General features: G+C 29.3%; 1 protein-coding gene across 2 annotated transcripts; it reads right to left on the bottom strand.

The window, feature by feature from the left end:
* Positions 1–3,590: 3,590 nt before the first annotated feature.
* LOC111291067 (B3 domain-containing protein Os03g0120900-like) lies at positions 3,591–6,053 on the bottom strand. Of its 2 annotated transcripts, none has more exons than XM_089768805.1 (2): positions 3,933–6,053; positions 3,591–3,773 (listed from the first exon to the last, which is right to left on the bottom strand). In XM_089768805.1, exon 1 carries the CDS (start codon positions 5,792–5,794, stop codon positions 4,529–4,531), a length of 1,266 nt encoding a protein of 421 aa, XP_089624931.1. In that variant the 5' UTR covers positions 5,795–6,053; the 3' UTR covers positions 3,591–3,773; positions 3,933–4,528. The 2 variants fall into 2 exon arrangements, with proteins under 2 accessions (XP_089624931.1, XP_022738358.1); XM_022882623.2 differs by having other exon boundaries at positions 4,400–6,053.
* Positions 6,054–21,448: the final 15,395 nt, after the last annotated feature.

Here is a 21,448-nt window from a genome sequence, read left to right as displayed (position 1 = left end):
AAGCATTCGGCCCAAAATTTAATAAATATAAAATATTTCCATTTTAATAGATGCTTGTTGTCTTAACAAAAATTAAACCCTTTATCAATAGTATTAAATTAAGCCAAGAAAACTCCAGCATAGACTGAAAAAAGTATGGCATAGACTAATAATTAAATTAGATTAGACACTTTAAATAATTTCTCTTTCTGTTTTGGTAATCAGTACAAATCTATCTCAAAAGGGAAATTTAGTAGCGCCTGTAAATTGAATGAAAGCACCTCTATCAGCTTTGCACTTGGAGATTTTATAAAGAAAAAGATTACCATTCAAGGTGCACCACCCAAAAATAGCAAAGAAAGCATAGTCATATATTTTAGGATACCTGCCGATGCTAAAATCACAGCTGCTTTCCTGAAATTAAGCAAGTAATAGCATGTGTGTGTGTGTGTGTTCTTTTTTTTTTTTTTTTTGCAAATAAATCATAGCTGTTGAAACAGATATTAAAATCTGAAATACTTGCAATTGACTATGCAAAATACAGGATACATACATGCATTGTACCATATATAAGGATTTTGAAAGAGATCGTATTATATCCTTCAGTTTTTTATTTTAATGGTTAAGAAACCTAAAAAAAAAAAAAATTGATGTAAGGCATGAGTTTGATCCCAGCTACTCCCCTTCCTCTTAATCTCATAGACAAAAAAAGAAATCATATTATTATCTAACAATTTGAAGATTAATTAATTATCGAAAAATTCATTTACAGGATTTGAATTTTTTTAATTTTTATTTTAATACTTTTTTATGTGTAAGGATAATAAATTTATCAGGTGATATATACTTCACATGTCAACGTAGCAAAATTATTATGGAGGGAACAACGAATGGGGTAACACTTTTTTTATATCATATTAAGTTTTAGATGAACATTTAATATAAAATTAATTGATAATAAATAAATAAAAATTTATTATATTTATGTGCTCATTTTATCTTTGATTTAACTTATGTGAGATTTTTGTCTAAAATACATGTGAGATTTTTTTACCTTAATTTCAATTCGCTGACCGTAAAAAAAAAAAAAAAGAAAAGAAAAGAATGGGGTGGCAGTAATATCCAATTAAAATTTATGCCTTTAATTAAAAATGTTTTTACAAGGCAGACAACGAACATCGGTTTTTTCATTTCAAGTACAATTAATTTTCCTCTCGTCCATATATTGTTTCAGATTTGTTTTGTATTTGATACTGTCCTATATTTCCTTTCGGTCAAGATATAACAACAAAACCACGCATTGGGGATTTGGGTCAGCCACAATATTAATGCCCAAAACCACTACGATTAACCCACACCATGAAACAGACAGTAAGTTTGCAGTGTCATATGTCAATTACTTGAATGATCATACCATATATAATTAGGGTTATATTTAATATATTATTAATGCATAAATTATATACGTTGTTAATGAATCAAATAATGTCATATCATAAAAATCAATTATAAATTTTTATAAAATTTTAAAATAAATAAATAAATTTTTTATTAATGAAGTGACATAATTTATCAAAGTGTATAGAATTTATAATGTGATAATGCATTAAATATAAACTCATATAATTAAAAAAAATTTTAAGATGTCAAAAAATAATAATATATATATATATGTATGGATGAGCTCTAAAAGTCAAATGCCAAAAAAAATTGAAAAAGAATTCCCAGACATATAATTCAGTTACTATACGTTTTTTCTTTTCCAATCTGGATATGTTCATTTCTTCCATTTCAGTAACATTGATCTCGCTTTAGAGCCTTTCTTTTTTTCTCTCTCTTTTGTAAATTTTATTAATGACAGAATCAAACACAATTTTCAAGATATTTAAAATCAAGATGATACATTTAGATAAAATATTACTGTCTAGCATTAACAAAGACTATTCGAAACATTTAAGAGCACGAGTTCCTCTCATGTTTACATATCATATCATATACAATAATAGTCTTATTTAGTTGATTCATAACCACACCCAAAATTATAGGGCATGAAGCATTTAAGTGTAACTTGATGTTTAATTCAAAACAAAAAGAGGTAACTTGATGCATGTGCCAGGCTTATCATCATAATATAGCTTTGATAGAAGAAAACAGGATGCAAAAGAAATTTGATCAAAGTCTGTTCTCAGTGTGTGGGAACAAATTAGTTATAATTAAGGTGACTAATGAACAAAAGATATGATGTTAGTGCAGAATTATGAATTGGTACCTTATTAATCTTCATGTTTGGGTGTGTATGTGTGAGTGTGTCCACATGAACAATAATACATAGTTCATGTTTCATCTAGGGTTTATGTTGCGAAAAATAAAAGGAGAAAGTATGGAAAATTATATAAACTATCAGATATATAAATGAATTGAGAAAGTGAGAGGCGCTAGCCACAGGTTAATATGCATACTATCCCAGAGAACTATAATTAGTCGGAACAAGTAAAATTGTTTTAGAAAGGTGTAATTCTTCAAAAATTTGTCAAAACCAATTACTCACGGATTTAACTACAATTAAAGATTAACCATGCAATTATTTTTTCAGTTTAGCTCATACAAGGACTGATGAACAACTCTTTTATTTATTTTTTTTTAGGAAAAGGACTGATTATGAACTTTGAAATGTATAAGGGATAAACTTTCTTCAGTCTCCCTGAAAGTATAGACCAAGTTAAAAAAGTATTTTGTTCCCATATGTTGCACGGGTTTTGATTCACAGATCTTGTTTTTGGCCTTGGGTCTAACATTTTAGGCTATAGCAAACTTAAGTAGGAAAACTTTGGTAAGGTCACTGACTGTTTCCATCAATTATTGGCAATATGCAACTTGCAGTGAAAGAATATCTAATCTGATATATTTATTTTTCTTCAAATTACTACGCAGATTGTAAATAAGACACTGTATATGACATAGTATTGCAAAATTACCATAAACCTATCCTTTTCAATCTTAAAAATGAGATTGGAAATAAGATTTGGTGATATAGGAGAAAAAATAGCTTCAATATTGTCAAAGTTGCAGGCCATTAAATATTGTTTTGCTAAATTTTGAGGGATTATTATAGCTATAAGTTGTCGGAAAAGGTGAAAACATGTTGCTCACCTGAAAGATAATAAAGGTGATCCTGCTCTACTTCATCTGAGGCAATCTAAATTTCTATTAAAAACTTTGGAATCTAAAAACAGTAGTGACAGCTATCTAAACACTCGCACATGCTAAAAACCTCCACAATGTTTGATATCTCTGGACTACTTGGGACTATGCAGATTGTGCAATTAAAGCAAAAGATGTGCAATTAAAGCAAAAGATGCGTGCGCAATGCATGGTTTGCGAAATTAAAAAAACTTGGAGGCACAAAGTGCAAACAGATTGATCATCTTAAAAAAACCGTAAACGTGATAACTACTACAAATATAATAAAATAAATATATATATATATATATATATTCATGATGGATCTGCATTCTCCGAAGAGAGTTAATATTTAATAGGAATATGTAGCTGTGTGGTGAATTGAAATGATGTAGGAAACAGGCAAATTTAGAGAAGGGGAACATTCAAACTTGAAAGGAACAAAAAAGAAACATATTAATGCGTAAGGGGTTATAGTTTAAAAGTTATACAGGTGAGAAAGAAATTAATATAAATAACAAGGGTCCAAGAAAATTGAGATAAATCCTACCTTTTAAAAGCCCTGCAAATTTCTCTGCATAACCTGCGGGCGTGCCCATCGAAACGGCGACAACCTGCCAAGGCAAAAACAAAAGAGCGTAAAAACTTGGATTACATCAGATAGCTAGCACTCTGCTCAGTTACTGAGGAGTCAGGAAAGGTTGTTATTAACTAAACCATAGTGGAGAGAGAGAGAGAGAGTGAGTGAAAGAAAGAGAAAGAGAAGCAGTTACCAGCCAAAGAGAATATAGATTCTTGGGAACTAATTCAGTGGAAACAATGGGATGGATACATTCAGGAGAAGCCAGGCCCTACAATAAGCAAACATGAAATCTCGGGCTTGATGGATCTATAAATGTCTCATATAACTGTCTATCAATGTGTAACACTTATATTTTTATACACAAGTTAAAAGCAAAAGACTCTTGGGTAACGGTTCTGATCATCTCATTCATGGACACCCAAACCTTGAACTCCCTTCTCTACTAATTAAGTTGTAAAACAACAACAATTAAATCTGAGATTATGTTTTTTTCCTCTCAAACACTTATCAATATTCTTCGTCCCTTTTTTTTCAGTTTGATAAGGATATGATCATAAACCGGGATTTGTATATTTCGACAGCTGGGTCTTCTCCCTCATAAGAATCAAGAAGTGATAAATTGGCAAAAAAAAAAAAAGAAGCGGATTAGCAGCTAGCCTTGCAATTCTTCTAGCCATATCTTCACGCATTTTGTTGTTGTTTGTTGGTGGTAACGGTGGTGGCAGGTGTAGATTGTGGCAAAGGTAATTTAACTTGGGCGTTGAATATACTGTATGCCAAATCAATTTAGTGTGGCAACATATCCAAATCCAAGGACATGGAAGCCTTCCCTTTGTTGGCATTAAGAAAGCCAGTGGGGGGCACTTGGGTGCCACTGTAGAGCCTTAATTGGAAAGGATGCTGGGACGATGAAGAAAGTTGAGGAGGCTGCGATGCCATTGTAGCATTTGCTATGGTAGTTGTAGATAACATCTCACACTCATCCGACTCCGATATGGGGCAATCCATGTTCACCCCGAAAAGCCTTAACGTCTTGGCTGCAGCTTTGCCTTGGACCACCGGTACCGAATCAAACACAATTGGCTCTACAACTCCACCTTGCTGCTGCCACTGCATCATTCTCATTCCCATTTGTGGGGCTGCTGCAGCAACGGCTGATCTCAAATAAAATACTGATCCCATTGTACCTCCTGGATTCTCCGCATTGCTTCCAGTTGGATAACCACCGTAATTGATGTTTCTGTTTAGAGGACTTATCTGTGACAAGTGCAAGTGATCTCTTCCTGTTGGTGGTGACCGCATTAGCAATGGACTCCATGGGATTGAGCGGTGCAAAGAGAACTGTTGTTGATGGGGATGGAAAGAAACCGGGTCTAGTGCATCAGGTCTCCGCCTCCAATCAATAAAAAGACGATCTTTACCCAACTCACCAACTCCTCTCTGGAAAGAAACTCTATCGCCAGCATCAAGTTTCTTATCCTTGACAAAACGGCTCCAGCCTTTGGTCATAACATAGCTTTGGCTGCTATTCCAATAAGAGTACCTGAATTTCCACGGCTTCCCATTTCTGTCCTCGAAATTCAACAGAAGACCTTTCTTGTTCGTGGAAGAATTCAAGGGGAAATGCTTCTCGGCGTGTTGTTTTGGGATAACAAGCCGATTTAGTTTCCCCACATCGCTTGGGGTGACTACTTTCTCGAACATGTGTTCTTTCTCGATGTTGGCACTTGCACTACTCCTGAGCTCAAGGGTTGAATCTGAGTCTACGCGTTTGGAATCAGCTTCACTTGCAGTTGCCGTGGCAGTTTCTTCGTTATCTTCTTCAGGTTCGTACCTGTTGCCTAACCAGTTGGGACTCATTTGGTGGTGGCTGTCGTAAATCTGATGATGCTGCTGCTCCCAATGAGAGTTGCTAAGACGAGCCAACTGGGTTTTGTGCTGAGAAGAAGAAGATGAAGGAGAAGAAGAGGAAGAGTATGAAAAAGGGAGCTTACCTTTACCCATCTGTTCTTCTTCACTAAACACTTCTCTGCCTGATGGCCCAAAATCCATGTTTTTTTTAGAACTAATTGTGACTTTTCCTGTGAGATCTAGACGATAAAGATGAGGAAGAAAAATCAACCAAACAAACCTAATGAAAGGAAGAAAAGTCGGGACCAATTGGGCTAGTTGAGATTAAAAAAAACAAAGAAACAGACAAACAAAGAACACCAGAAACTGTGTCATGTTGTTACTTGTTACTACTTTTACTACCACTTTTCATGACTTTGCTGGGGTTGATTCAGGAGTTAAGGGAGAGTCCCGGGCAGGAGAAACAGTAATTTTTTTTTTTTTTGGGGGGGGGGGGGGTTGTTAGCATAAGCTATTATCTCTCACCTTCCTCTCAGTACAATGAGAAAGTCGGTGCTTTATTCTTTGACCAAATACGAAAACTAGACTTGGACGACAATAAACCACCATGGACGTCTCAAACGAAATATTCATATTGCAAGTTCATCTAGTTGTTGACCTTGAAAGGAGAGAGTGAAAGAAAAAAATTTAAAAAAAAAAAAAAGAGTGAAAGAAAAAGACTGTTTTATTATCAGGGTAGAGCCTCCCTCGAACGTTCGCCAGCTAGGTAATTTTTCTAATGCCTAACATTTTTTTCTATATTTTTCTTTGTTGAGAGATGAGAGAGAGAATTTTAAGTTAGGTTTATACGTAGGCAACCATGTATTATCTGCTGCGCACATGTGAGCAAGTCACTGTCATCATCCTGGGTGGTATGCATATTATTTTTGTAGGTTATATATAAAATATATAAAGCCAGCTGTTTTGGAGAGCACGAGCTTTCTCTTCCAACATTATTAATTTTATTCCATCTCCATTTTTAGAAAAAAATAAATACACCAATTAATATTGTAGTTCCATTGCTGTCTTGATTTTGTAAATTGATGTGCGTTGTCTCATTATGCCTTTTTGGACTTTTGCTGCAAAAACCTTAATTAATAGCACTAAATGCTATTTTTAGTAATAGTAAATTTATTTTTAGATTAAATTAAAAATATTATCCCATTCATCATTAATAAAATTTTTTAAATTTACAAACAAAATTAATAAAATAATACATATTTTTATTAGAATATATTAAGAAATAAAATTAAATAATTAAAAAAATATAATTTTTAAATTTCACTTATGATATTAAAAATTTTCATTATCAAATTTAAAGACCGAACTCTTAAATTACGCACAAAAAAAAAAATAATATGGGCAGCTATGACCTAACTAACTTTTCTTTTTCAAGGGAAGAAAATAAAAAAACAAAAAGTGATGTAAATATTAATATCTAATTGGGACTGGGGGTTAGGGTTTGACTTGAAACGTTCTTCCAATTCGATCCGTACGGGCTACTCTGCGGTGATGGCCAACCAGATGGAAAGGAAAATTTGTAGTCTTCTCTCAATCTTCAGTCTGTCAAAGGCAAATTAATTATAAATGTAAAGGGAAAAAAGAAGGAAAATTGATTTCTTTTTTCCTTTTTTTTTTTTTTCTTTTCACGGGAATGCATTTGCCACGCTTTTCTAATATGCTATTTCTCTTCAAAAGTAATAATTTAAACTTAAATCCCATCTAACACTGTTGTAATTTATATGTGTCAAAAATTGAGGTCATATATTTGGGATTGTGTGGCTTTAATTTTGGACCCCTGAATTAGGCCAACCTGGTTACAGGGCATCAGTGGTCCAGCACCCACGCTTCCCTTTCGTTTCTTTGCTTCCTCAACACATAATAATATAACCAAAAAAGATATTATCTTTTTTATCTGCTCTTAATTTATCTACTATAAAATTAAAAAAAAAAAAGGCTCTGTTTTAACCAGGCCATGGAAATTATAAGGGTAAAGATATCAATTAAAGCAGGTGGATGCTTTTCTAAAAATTGTTTTCAAGAATTATGACTGTTGTTAGGCTTCATAAAAGGAGGTGCAGGACACGACTAAGCCTATAAGGCTCATACAGAGAGAATAATTCAAGCAGTCTCTTAGGATGTCATTTTGCATATCAGTTGTTTTATTAGAGATGTTATTTGTATGTCACTTGTCTTGTTTGTGTGCGCCACTTGTTCTGATCAAGTAAATATGCGTGATATTTGATCTGCGTTTATGACATAAAAACCTCCAAATAAACAGCTTAAAAGTAAGATCTCTCTTTTTTCATGCATACTAAGCTATTTTCGTAGCTTTTTTCTTTTTTTTTTTTTTACTTTCTTCCTAATTCAAGCACTTATTTAGTATCAAAGCGTATCTTGAAATCCCAATTTGACCTTTCCTTCTCCTTTTACATATAGAACTTATCCTCCAACCAAATCACTTGCAAATTTTATCTCACCAATAGATAAAACTCATCGACAAATTGTAACTTAAGAAAGGACAGTAGAGCCTTCTGAATTATAAGTATGGGCGGTACGTACTGGAACAGTAGCAATATTATATTTATAAGGTTCAGATATTTATAAACTTACTCCATATAAAAATTGTACTAACGAGGCCTACCATCCAATCATTTTAAAGTCATAATTTGTTCAAAAAAAAAAAAAAAAGAGAAGGCTGCTCCAATAGTGAAGGATAATGGGGCAGGACTGCATATAATATATATAGCCAATTGATGAAGATCACCTACTCAAATTGCGCAGATAGGGTTCAGAGGGATATCCCTCCTTCCATTAATCCAGGCTCCACCTTTCAGTTTCCCAACAATATACACTGCCTGATTGTCTAAAACTCCTTGAGCCGGTGACTACTAACAGTTTTGCTTGTTTGTATATTTGTATTATATTTTATATAAAAATTATATATTATCATTCATATTAATGTAAAATATATGTAATATATTTTTATTTTTATTAAATTAATTTTATAATTTTTGTTAAAATTTTAATCGGTATTATTTTTATATTTTTTTATATCATTTTTATATTATATCATCTTTTAGTATTGTAAATTATAAGATTTAAATACTAAGCTTTTTCTATGGTAAAAAAGATTTTATTAATGTGTGTCTTAAAATATTCTTTCAAAATTAGGTTATGTTTGATCAACTGAAAAATTAAGTACTAAACAATATTAAGTGATGAAATTTTAATATTGAATTTGATAAGTGTTGAATTTAAATTATAAAAATTGTTTGATATTTTATTGAAATTAAATGCTGAATATAAATGTATTTTTTTTATAATTATATAATTTTGAATTTTGAATATTTATCATTTTAAGATAATGAAATACTTTTTTTTTTACAGGATAATAGTTCAAAAAATAAAAGAAATTTAATTGAATGTTTTCTGCATTAAGTAAGTCTTTATCTACTTATTTTGTTAAACACTTTTTAATAGAAAAAGTTCAATTAGGTAGATTTTAAAATACATTATCAAACGTATTAAAAAAAAATTAAATTATTGAGAATTTTTCATTTTCAATATGTTGAAAATTTTCAATGTGTGATCAAACAAGTCCTTAATTAAATTATTATTTTTAATAATATTTTTATATTTAATATAATAATTAATAATTAATTTAATGAATTTGATTTTTTTTTTGGTTCATCCAAATAATTAGGCTAAACTACTTGTAATACCCTAAATTTTTATGGCTATAAAATTAGATCATATCACATTTGCAATTATCCGTCTTATTATATACATTCGATTGGTTTTCTTCATCATTCCACAAAACATAAAATTTCATTCATAAATGATTGAATTATATAACTCATATAACTCTCAACTTGTATTAATTAATTCATTATCTCTATCCAATCTATAATAATAAAAGTTATATATATTCTCTTTAATTTATACTATAAGAACTAATTTTTGAGACATTCAATATGCTATATTTTGGGTTGATATATGCCACAATAACCCATTAAGATAGATCCCTTCCCTTTCTAATACTGATGTGGTAGCAATTTTACTACTTCTATACAATATTATTAATTGAATTGAGAAAAAGCAAAAAATAATAAATTAAAAGTTCATTTTTTATGCATAGATGATGAAAAAATTTTTACTCAAAATTAAAATGTTATCATATATTTTATTTTAATTATTTCAATTATATATTTAAAAAAATCATCTACTAATTCTTATAATAATATTTTAAAACTTAATTATCAATTAATGCGGTAATTTCTCCAAACTTAATATTGAATCTGTTAATAATAAACAATATGTCTGTCTTGTGGTTGGGTCTCCAAACTTAACATTGAATCTGTTAATAATAAACAATATGTCCGTCTTGTGGTTGGGTACCACTTGGATTTATATCATATAGCATATGTAAAATCGAGTAAGAGCCAATTTCCCAAATTGATTGTTCATATAACACATGTCATTATTCTTAATTCTTATATATTATTTAATGGGGTACAAATTAATATGAGGTTTTCAGTGGTTTCCATGGGATGTTGCCGTCACCTCATCAGATTAGAGTCACGTTGGAGATTTTTTTTTTTTTTTTTTATATTTTGAAATCGAGCAAATCATGGAATCAGTTGTTATGATTAACTAATTATTCCAATTTAGAATTTCTATTGACTTTATAAAATGGGGCCTAACTAATTTCTCCCCCAAAATGGCAAAGCTCCTCTCTCTCGCTTCCCAAAAAACTCAAAACTCCTTCACCCCTCCAACTTGTGGTTATTAGCCGTCCAGCCTGGCTCCTTCGTCCAAGTATTATATATCAAGATATAGCAGTTAATTTCAAATATTAACGAAAATTTAATACGAAAATAATAAATAAATATTAAAAAATATAATTTAAAATTTTAATAAAAATTAATATTTTATATTTTTAATATCGATAAAAATTATACTATATAATTTTTTATATAAAATATAATATAAATACATAAATTATTAATATTTTATATTATATAAAATATAAATTATCAAATTTATTATTATTATTATTATTATTATTATTATTATTATATTCCTACAAAGGAAGGTTTCGCATGGTAACCATGCTGAGTTTATGACTAATATGATCCAGGATTAAGGGTGGTGGGGCTGGAGAGGAGAAGTTAGGAAATAGAAACGGACCATGGCCCCAGAATTTTTTTGGAATATTATAGTTACTATTTGGACTCTTTTAACATAGAACTTATCCTCCTCCCCATTTGATTTATTGTTTTGGCCCCTATCATAAGCGTGCTGGCTTGGCCACTGGTTGAGTATTGTCTAATCGTAGCTTGCTACATGCATGCAGCAACTTCCTTGAAGAATAACCCAGTATAGCGTGCCTCTCTAATTAAGCATCCTTCTCTGAAATTACTATACTTACAAAAAGCCACTATGTTTTTGGCAAGTTGCTATAAGTTGAACCAACTACTTTAAGGTCAAGTTTAAGTAATTTGCTCTACTCCTTGTGTTATTCTATTCCTTCGTATTGACCAAATTTTGTTCTTATCTCTTACTAATTAATCAGAATGAGGAAAGGAAGTAGGTAAACCATAAAAAATAAAATAAAATAAAACCTCCACAAGTAATCCAAAATTTAGGTTCACTGAATGTCAAATCTCTCATAATTAATTAGCATGTGCTCTAATTAATGTCAAATCCTTTGTCCTACAAGCATTAACTTATTTTTTAACTTGAATAAATAAAGAATTTAAGTTTTAATTTAATTTATTTATATAATTAATTTTAAGAGATGGTATTCAATTATATTTTTTCATGTTTCATTTTTTAGGTTATGCAACATTTTTTTACATCAAAATGGAATTCTAATAAGTTAACATTTTGCGTTTTACCTAGTGTCTCTGTTTATGCAATTGCATCCATGTGAAATAGGCCAATTTATGGTTTATCTCCTAGCCTCCTCAGATACTGTCGTTCTATCTTTAATTTATAAATATATAGATATGATAATTTATATCATTATATTATATTTTGTGTCAGATACAATTTTAAACACAATATAAATGATTTTGATATGGATACAATATTAATATTTAAATAACATAAATAATTAAAATACGAATAAGATACGTTTATTATACATGTTATATGTGACTAATACAATTAATATAATTATATATAATTAATAAAATTAAACAAGATTAATACTAAAATATCTAAACAATAATTCTACATTAAATCAAAATGATAATATAATAAAAATACTAAAACATGATTATATACGTGTTATAAATATATCTTTATATGTGTTGATATGATAATATAATTAAAACATGATTAATTAATTAATCGTGTTTTAATATGTAAGACGGGTAAGATACGAAATACGATACATATACCGTTTTATTTTAAACATGTCAATACTATTGAAATACGAAATACAATTATAAAAAATATAAATATCATTTATTATATATTATTTTTATATTATATTATCATATCATATTTAAAATTATTATAACTACAAATAAACAAACGATTTATGGGGTTTGGGAATGGATGGTGGGACAACTTGTGAATCCCGGTAGCTGCCTTTGTCAATATATGGAAGAATCAAAGATGATGCTCATGATGATGGCGAGTTGCAAATTTCCAACGTTAAGCCAACTACTATCAGCTAGACCAAGTACGTAATAGCCACTAGTCAAGTCATGTAATTAGACCATAATCATCAAAGAATTCTATGAATTTATAATCAAAGTTGTGAGAACCCGGGTAATTAGACCATAATTCAACCTAATTTTAGATCGCATAATGGCACACAAACCTGATGGTTCTAGTTCAATCAAACAATACTTTCCACGCCACTGCTTTTTTTTTTTTTTTTTTAAGTTAACTAAATTAAAATAGGCCATGGACAATACTTATGTGCTGAATTAAAACTTCTTTTTATTATTATAGAAGCAAGTTTAATTTTAAGATTCAAACCCAAATAGATGATAAGGTCTAACAGCATAAAAGACACGTAATTATGACAATCATTTCATTTTTTACGTTAAACTATTTATAAAGATGCATATATGTGTATGTATATATACATTATGTTGTTTGAGCAACATAAGTGCTACCAAAACTGTTAGAAATATTGACATCATTGATGAAATTTTTTCATTGATATTTATCGACGAATTATCGATGAAAAATTTTAAAAAATTAGAAAATTTTTACCAATAGATTATGGAAAAAAAATCCATCGATATTTTATAGGTGAAGTTGCTACGAGAAAAATTACGATTTAGCACATTTTTTATTGACGAAAAAATTCATTAATAATCTGTTATTAAAAGTTTTATCGATGGTTTATTGATGAATTTTTCATCAATAAAAAATTTTTTATTTAAAAAATAAATGTTTTCAAAATTAAATTGGGGGAGAGGAAATTTTATTTAGTGACAGAATCCATCGGTAATTCATCAATAAAAAAAAATATCAACAGATTTTGTCGGTAATCCATGGCTAAAAGTTAAAAAAATTTTGAATTACCAACAAAAAATCTATCAGTAAAGGTAAGTTAAATATGAAAATTCCCTTTTCCATTTCCTGTTTTCCCCAATTGAAACCCTAACTTTGGTTTCTCTTTTCTCTCTGTTCCTCGCTGTCGGCCTGTGCCCGTATTGCCCTCTCCTCACTACCGTCGACCCTTGAGCCTGTCTCCTCCCCCATCTCTTTTTTTTCTTTGCTCTTCATCGATGGTTAGTGCCCTTGCTTCTGCCACCTTCTCCTTGCCTTTATGCCAGCCTTTGAGCTTATGACCTTAAGCTTGTGACCATTGACCATTGAGCCCATAACTGTGCCCATGATCGCCTACTCCTACCCTTCAACTGGTTTGAAACTCATCTCCTCTGCCAAGGTCTTATTATTTTACTTGACTTGTTGATTTTGATATAGACAAAATATAGTTGGGGCATTCAACTGAAAAAAAAAAATATTACTTACTATTTTTGCAATTTTGAGAAAGAGATTTCAATTTTTTTTTATGATTTTTAAATTGAAGTTTAAAAAGTATTGGCAATAGAAGCTTAGTTGAATTATAAACCATTGTAGGAAAAAACTTTCATGGCTATTTTTTAAGAGATTCATGAATAGAATGCCTTTATCACATATGATTGCAAAATATTAATAAAAATTTTATTGTTTTTACTCATTTATTGATAGTATTTTACAAGAGTTCTTACCATTCTAGTAAAGCAATAGAGCTAACACCAAATATGGTTTTAATTGGGACTTGTTATCGTATAATCTAAAGTTCATATTAAGATGAAAAATGAAGTTTTTGATGGACCATGAATGAAATATAATTTAAAAATGAATTTGGTACTTGTGTTGAAAAGTAAAATCTCAATCTTTAACTATAAACAATATATTATTGCATATATACTTGTGTTGGAGAATTTGTATCAAAATAATTTATTCTTGTTACTTATAAAAAACTATCAATTCAAATTATGTGACTTTTGAGCCTTTCTTTGTGTACACACCTTTAAAACATATGTGTATATATGCATGTGTAAAATTTCATAATTACTTTTTAAGACTTTAATTACTTAATTTTTAGTTTAATATACTAAGAGTAATATTTTTTAAACTTTTATGATGATGCAATTAAGGTTAAAAAAATGGATAAAAATTGCTCTTGGATGTATTCTCATTTGGATGTAAATGGATACATTAATCAAAACCTTTGTGACGGTGTAAAGAAATTTATTGGATATACTTATTTTCAACCATCTTTTGTAAGTGATAGGAAGATCAGGTGTCCTTGTACCAAATGTAAGAACATAGGGTTTTTAAATGCAAATGTTATGCGTGAGCATCTTTATTATAAGGGGTTTACTATTGGTTATAAAATTAGGTCTCACATAGAGAGTTAGAAGTAAAACAACCATCAATAAGCAAGAATAGCTTTGAACCAATTAGTGAAGTTAAATTAGAAATTTTGTATACTAGAATGGATATGAATGTTGTCTATCCTAATTTTAAGATGGATGCTTTTCATGCTAGTGATACAATAGTTGAAGAGGAAGATCTAAGTGTAGACGTGACAAACTTCTATCCTTTGTTAAATGATACAGATAAACTGTTGTGGTTAGGCTGTATGAAGCACACAATCTTATCTATTATGTCATAACTTTTAAATTATAAATCAGAATTTAATATGAGTGAATCATGTTTTGATCATTTGATGAGTATAATGAAGGATACGTTGCCAGTGGATGATAAATTACAAAAAAAACTTTTATAAAATGAAAAAAAAAAAGATGATAAAACTTTGTTTTGGTTATAACAAAATTCACATATGCAAAAACAATTGCGTGTTGTTTTATAAGAAAGCATTAAATTTGACATATTGTTCGGTAAATGGTCATCCTAGATATTTAAGGAATAAGTCTGGTGGTGAAAAAAAAAACATATTCCTTATAAAATCTTACATTATATGCCATTAATATCAAGACTTTAAAATCTTTATATATCAAATGAAACTGTTGATTATATAACATGGTATGCCTATAACCAAAGTCATGATGGTGTGCTTTAACATCTTATTAATGGTGAAACTTAAAAACATTTCAATCGCAACCATGAATCATTTGCATTAAAGTTCAAAATTTAATATTAGGGATTATATAATGATGGGTTTTGTCTATTTGGTCTAAGTGTGGAACCATACTCTTGTTGGCCAATAATGATAGTGGTATACAATTTATCACCATGGCTATGTATAAAGCAAGAATATATCTTGTTGAATGTAGTCATTCTAGAAAAAAGTAATCCAAGTCAAAGTATTTATGTTTTCTTAAAACTTTTAATAGATGAGTTCAAAATATTATGGTGTAATGGTGTTATGACTTATGATGCTTATAAAAAATAAAATTTTCATTTAAAGACAAAATTTTTATGGATAAATGATTTTGCTGCATATGGTATATTGTTTGGATGGAGTACTCATAAAATCTTATCGTATCCTTATTGCATGGGATAAGAAAAGTGTTTTCAATTGGCTTATGGTAAGAAGCCTTGCTTTTTCGATTGTCATTGTTAGTTTTTGCCTTTTAATCATCCTTCTAGAAAGTAAAGAGATAAATTTTTAAAAAAGATTGAGTGTGACTCCCCTATTATTCCATTATCAGGTGAAAAAATTTTGGCTTGGTTCAATAACTTTCTTAATATCACATTTGGCATGAAATGTAGTGATCAAAAGTTAGTCGATTTTGGTGAAAATCATAATTGGGTGAAAAAAGTATATTTTAGGAGTTGCCTTATTGGCATACTAATCTTATTTAGTACAATCTTGATGTGATACATATTAAGCATAAGAAAGAATGCACCAATTGAGTATTTATTGAAGCATCTATATGTGATGTATATGTTATTGAGGAGGTATCCACTTTCTGCTCATTATATTATGATCTAAATGTATCAACAAAATTGAATTAAGTTCCACATAATGATGTTGGGGGAGTCATGGAATCTAAAAGATATTTTTCAATTTGTACTTATCTTGGTCAAGCATTGGGTCCACAAGATAAGTCTCAATGGCTATTAGTGAATGAGCATACCAAGGCACACTTATATGTTTTATTGAATTATGTAGAGATAAATCCTCACATTAAGTAAGTAATAAGTCAACATGATAACTCATGTATTTCTAGTTAATTTTTTAAATAGTTATAATTCATTATTTACAATGATAGGATATTTGATGACTTGATGATAATAGAATTTGTGTATATAAGTGATGCAAAATTAGAGAAAGCACATAATATGGGATTTTCACAATAGTAAAGACAATTTATAAGTTTAGAGCATAATAGCATATATGAATGAAATAATATTTTCATATAATTAAGAATAATTATCAATTTGAATATTTTACGATTGGATAGGTTGAATAGCAAAATGGTGAAATTGATAATTGTCTAGTTGAAATAGTTTATGGCCCCGAATGCATAGTTAGGTGTTTCAAATGTTACTTTGTGAATGATTTTTAAGTTTCATACAATTAATTATGGCAAAAGTCGAAAGATGATGAATTATAGGGTATGCATAAAAGAAAGTCGTTACAATCATTTGATATATTGAGATAATAATCTTTTTTTGGGCAATAAATAAAAAATGACAACTTTGAAAAATTCATTTTGAATTTCAAAAATCAGGCAAGATATTATTTCAAATTTTTAATTAGTAATTCAATGTGTGTCAAATTTTGCCAATATGATTGACCTTTCTAAATTCTTTCAATGACTATAGACACGAAAAATGCCTAAACTTTCTTTCTCAAATAGCCATTCTTTCATGTCTTAAAACATGTTGACTAAAAAAAACAAAATTCTTTCTCTCCTAAGATAATTTATTTCATGTATTAATACCTTTTCCCCTTATTTTACCATAAATGCCAGATAATTTGGAATCAAAATGAGCCTTTTGTGAACTATGTGATCAAATTTAGGGCATCTTCTACAATTTGATTTTTACTATCATAAGAACTTTGAATGAAAAATAAAATGGGACATTAGTCACGTAAAAACAATAGATGGTTATAACACAAAAATTAAAAAAACAAAAATAAAAACAAAAAGAAGTATTTTATCTCTTTCTTTCAATGATTTGCTCTTTTAACTAAGTAATCGTATTTGAAATGATAAATGATCATTTTTCTCTATCATTCGCATATAAAAAAATTATTCACTTATTACCCATTTGAGCCTATTAAATTTTTTGTTCCAAAATAAAACCTGACCAATGATTGTCTTTTACACTAAGAGTAAAATAAGGATATCTTTAAGAGCCCAATTTTAAAAAAGTCTCTGATATCAAAAGCGTCAAACATGTTCCTCAAAGATGAAAGTCTATGGTAAAAAGTGAATGAAGCTTCAATTGAAATCCTAAAAATTCAAGAAAGTAGATTGCTAAAAATAAAGTCAAATGTTTCAAGTTAAAAAAAAAAAAAAAACCGAGAAAGAAAGACATGTATTTCATATATGAGAGTCTAGGGTAAAAAGTAAATAAAGCATCAACTAGAATCCTAAGAAAAAGAAGATAGAATTCAAGAAAGTAGAATGCTAAAGTTACAGTCAAATGTTTCCCCAAAAAAAAAAAAGTAAGAAAAAGAAGACATGCACCTCGAAGATGAAAGTTCAGGGTAAAAAAGTGAATAAAATATTAGCTAGAATCTCAAGTAAAAAGAAGATAGAATTCAAGAAAGTAGAATGCCAAAGTTGAAATCAAATGTTCAAAAAAAAAGAACAAAGAACAAAAAACATATGGCTTTTCGTCCAAAGAATGCTCCATAAGATCCTTGGCCTAATTTCGCTAAATAACATATTTTAAACATGTTTATCCATTCTTTTAGAACCCTAAACCTTTGCTAATATTACATACCTTGAAAAGTCCATTTTGATCAAATGTGAACACTTAAATTGAATAGCAATATCCTTAAAAATTTGTATATACTTGTTAGAAATTGGCAAAATGCTACTAAATTTTTCATTGATTAGAAAATATAGCTCTAAGGTGAAAATCTAAAAAGTGTAGCTTAGCATTAGAGCCACTCTTGAGACCCTAAATTTTTAGAGTTTCAAGGTTCTATCTAAAATAAAAAGTCACGATGCAAAACCTTTTAAAGGATTAGTACCAATTAAAAACTTTGCATTTCACCAACGAGTGAAAAAAAAAACCAACATTTTCTCTTCCCAAATCTTTTTTAAAAAATAATGGATAGTTTTGATACATATTAGAGTATCATGTTTTCAATAAAAGAAAAGTGTTTTAGGAAAATTATCTTTTTTATGAACCCAAGAGTAATCTTTACAGCCCTTGTCAAGCCTTCCTTGAGATACACCCACCAATGAAAAGAATTGAATTGTCAATTACTCCTATCCACAAGTATTTCAAATAGTAATCATCCATTTTCAAGAGATTTAAAAGTCATGACTTTTTAACTTTTCTCATTGATTATGAAGATACTTTATGCGGGATAATTTTGTGATCACTTTTGAAGAGTTCAGAGATTATTTGAGCATTTTGTATAGAATACTGAGATCATTATTGGTAAAGAGCAAACATTGAAAATTTGAACAAAGATCTTTAAAAAAACAAAAACAAAAAGGGTCTTAGTAGTTACATCACTTACATCTATATCATGAAAATGACATTTGATCTACATGTTATAAAAAAAATAACAACAAAAAATCACACTTGCATATGCATCATGAAAAAGACATTTAATCTACATACTACAAAAAAAAAAAAACAAAAAAGACATTTACATTTGCATTGCTTACGTTCACACTTGCATGTGCATCATGAGAAAGACATTTGCATCATCTGCATCATACCTAAGGCATTCACATTTGCATCAAAAAAAATATATTTGCATTTGTAGCACGGTATCTGCATCATAAAAAAAATATTTAGATGGGCATTTACATAAAAAGAACATTGGCATTTGCATTATAAAAAAATCACTTGTATTTATTTTGAAAGGCAAAAAGAAAGAAGTCAATCATGAAAGGATGAGAAAAAGAGAAAATAGTTTCATAAAAGAGCAAAATGTCAAAAAGGTTTGAAGAGTTGAAAGAAAAATAATCTATAAAAGCGAAGAGGTTGTTGAAAAAATGAGACACGATATAAGGTAAGATTTTAAACCAGTTTAACTGACACCCAGATTATATTTAAGCTTAGTTTAGCTGATATAATTAAGACTTTAAGCCTAGTTTAACTAGCATCCAGATCAAACTAAGCCTAGTCAAGTTGGCTCCTAGATCTTTAAGACCTTCGGATATAATCTTCAAGACCACTAGGTAAAATATTTAAAAATTTCAAAGTTCAATACTTTTAACATTACGAGGAGCATTAAAGATATCGAGATTTGTAAGATTTTCAGGTACAATCTTTAAGACCTCTAGGTATAATTTGTAAGACTTTTCATGCAAAATATTTTAAATTTTCAAAGTTTTAATGCCTCTGATACGAAGAGCATTAAAAAATGTTGAGATTTGTAAGACCTCCAAACATAATCTCTAAGACCTTCGAGTAAAACATTTTAAATTTTAAAAGTTTCAATGCCTCTGATGGTAGAAGCATTCAAAGATGTTGATATTTGTAAGACCCTCAACGTAATTTCCAAGTCCTCCGAACAGGATTCATAAGTCTTCTGAGTTGATTCTGTTTTAGTTTGAAGATTTGTAAGACCTCTAAGCATAATCTCTTGTTTTATTTTCAAAATTTTATTTTCATTTCAAAAGTAGCTACCATTCTCACCAATCTTGCCATATACTAGCGTCGACCTACGCCTTTGCCATTATAACCTAGCTTGCCCTTATTTTACCAAAACCTCCCCTTACATGTACCAACCCATACCATCAAATAGCCCTAGCACCATCATCAATAACTTACACTGCCCTTGTTTTAGACAACCCAAAATCCCATTACGACCACCACTTAAACCAAAAGTCCCTATTGCCAAAACAAAAATCAAACACCTTTTTTAGCCTACTAGAAATAAACCAAAATAAAAACAACAAATAAAACAAAAATTAGGAATAAAAAACCACATCCCCGAGAAGGGAACCCAACGTCAATCTAAAAAAAACAAAACAAAACAAAAAATAAAAGAAAAACAAACCATCAATGCTTCCATCTGTGACAAGTAGTGGCAAAGGAGCTGAGGCAACACCTAGTCTTAATAGCTGAAGGTTTTTTCTTTTTGGTTGAAACAATCAAGCTAGAAAAGAAAAAGATAAAAAAAAAGGGTTTCAACCAAAAAAAAGATAAGATAGTAGCCACAGATGTGTGGCAGCAACAATGGCACACTAATGCCAAAAATTGTCTAAAATATGGCCTGTTGTTTTTTATAAAAAATGAAGACCTTTCTTTTAGAAGAGAAGGAAGAAATGAAATGAAAAAAAATTAAAGTTTTATAACTAAAAAAAAAAAGGTAAGGAATCAGACGGGTCAAAATCGACCTGACCTGGCCTATTTTGTGGCCTAACTCGATCCATTATCACAACCTAACCCATGACCCAAGCAACCTAATCCGCTTCTATCTCAACCCAGCATAGATTAGACCCAAACCTTGCTTTAGGCTCTTTCATTGAATTAGGTTTGGATCCAACTTGTGATAACTTTATTTTATTTTATTTACTTGTTTATTTTGCATGCATTTTTTATGTAAATATTTATTTATTTATTTATTTTATTGTTGGTAATGAATATATATATTATTTTCATTTAAAAAATTATATATATTAAATGATTAAGATTTTAATTTAACTTTATAAAATTATATTTATAAATGTAACAAGATTAAAATTGAATGAAAATTTTTTGATGATAGGACTTTGGAAAGTTCGAGTTGTGATTTTTTAGAGTTCTCTAGGTGAAAAAGATTTCTCAAAATTACCAAAGTATTGGAATATTTAGAAATTCTTTTTAATATGAAGTTTTTTTTCTTTAATTTGAATAATTTTTGTAAAAAAGAAAAAAATATAAAATATTTATAAAGTATACATTTTTAATAAATAAGTTTATTTACGGATAATTATATTATTACATAATTTTTAAAAATTAATAATGAAAATTGATGATGATGAATTTTCGATGATGGAATTTTTTAGAATTTCGAGTATTGACTCTAAAAAAATCCGTAAGCAAAAAAATTTTCCTAAAATATTATTAAAGTATTAGAGAATTTAGAATAATTCTCAATTTAAAAACTCTCGTTTGCTTTTAACAAAAAAAAAATTT

Source organism: Durio zibethinus, chromosome 11 (assembly GCF_047325235.1).
Source record: "Durio zibethinus cultivar Kanyao isolate XHJ-2024 chromosome 11, ASM4732523v1, whole genome shotgun sequence".
In the NCBI taxonomy this organism is placed as follows: Eukaryota; Viridiplantae; Streptophyta; class Magnoliopsida; order Malvales; family Malvaceae; genus Durio; species Durio zibethinus.
Note: the sequence above shows the minus strand (reverse complement) of the source record. Positions and strands in the feature narration are given on the sequence as shown.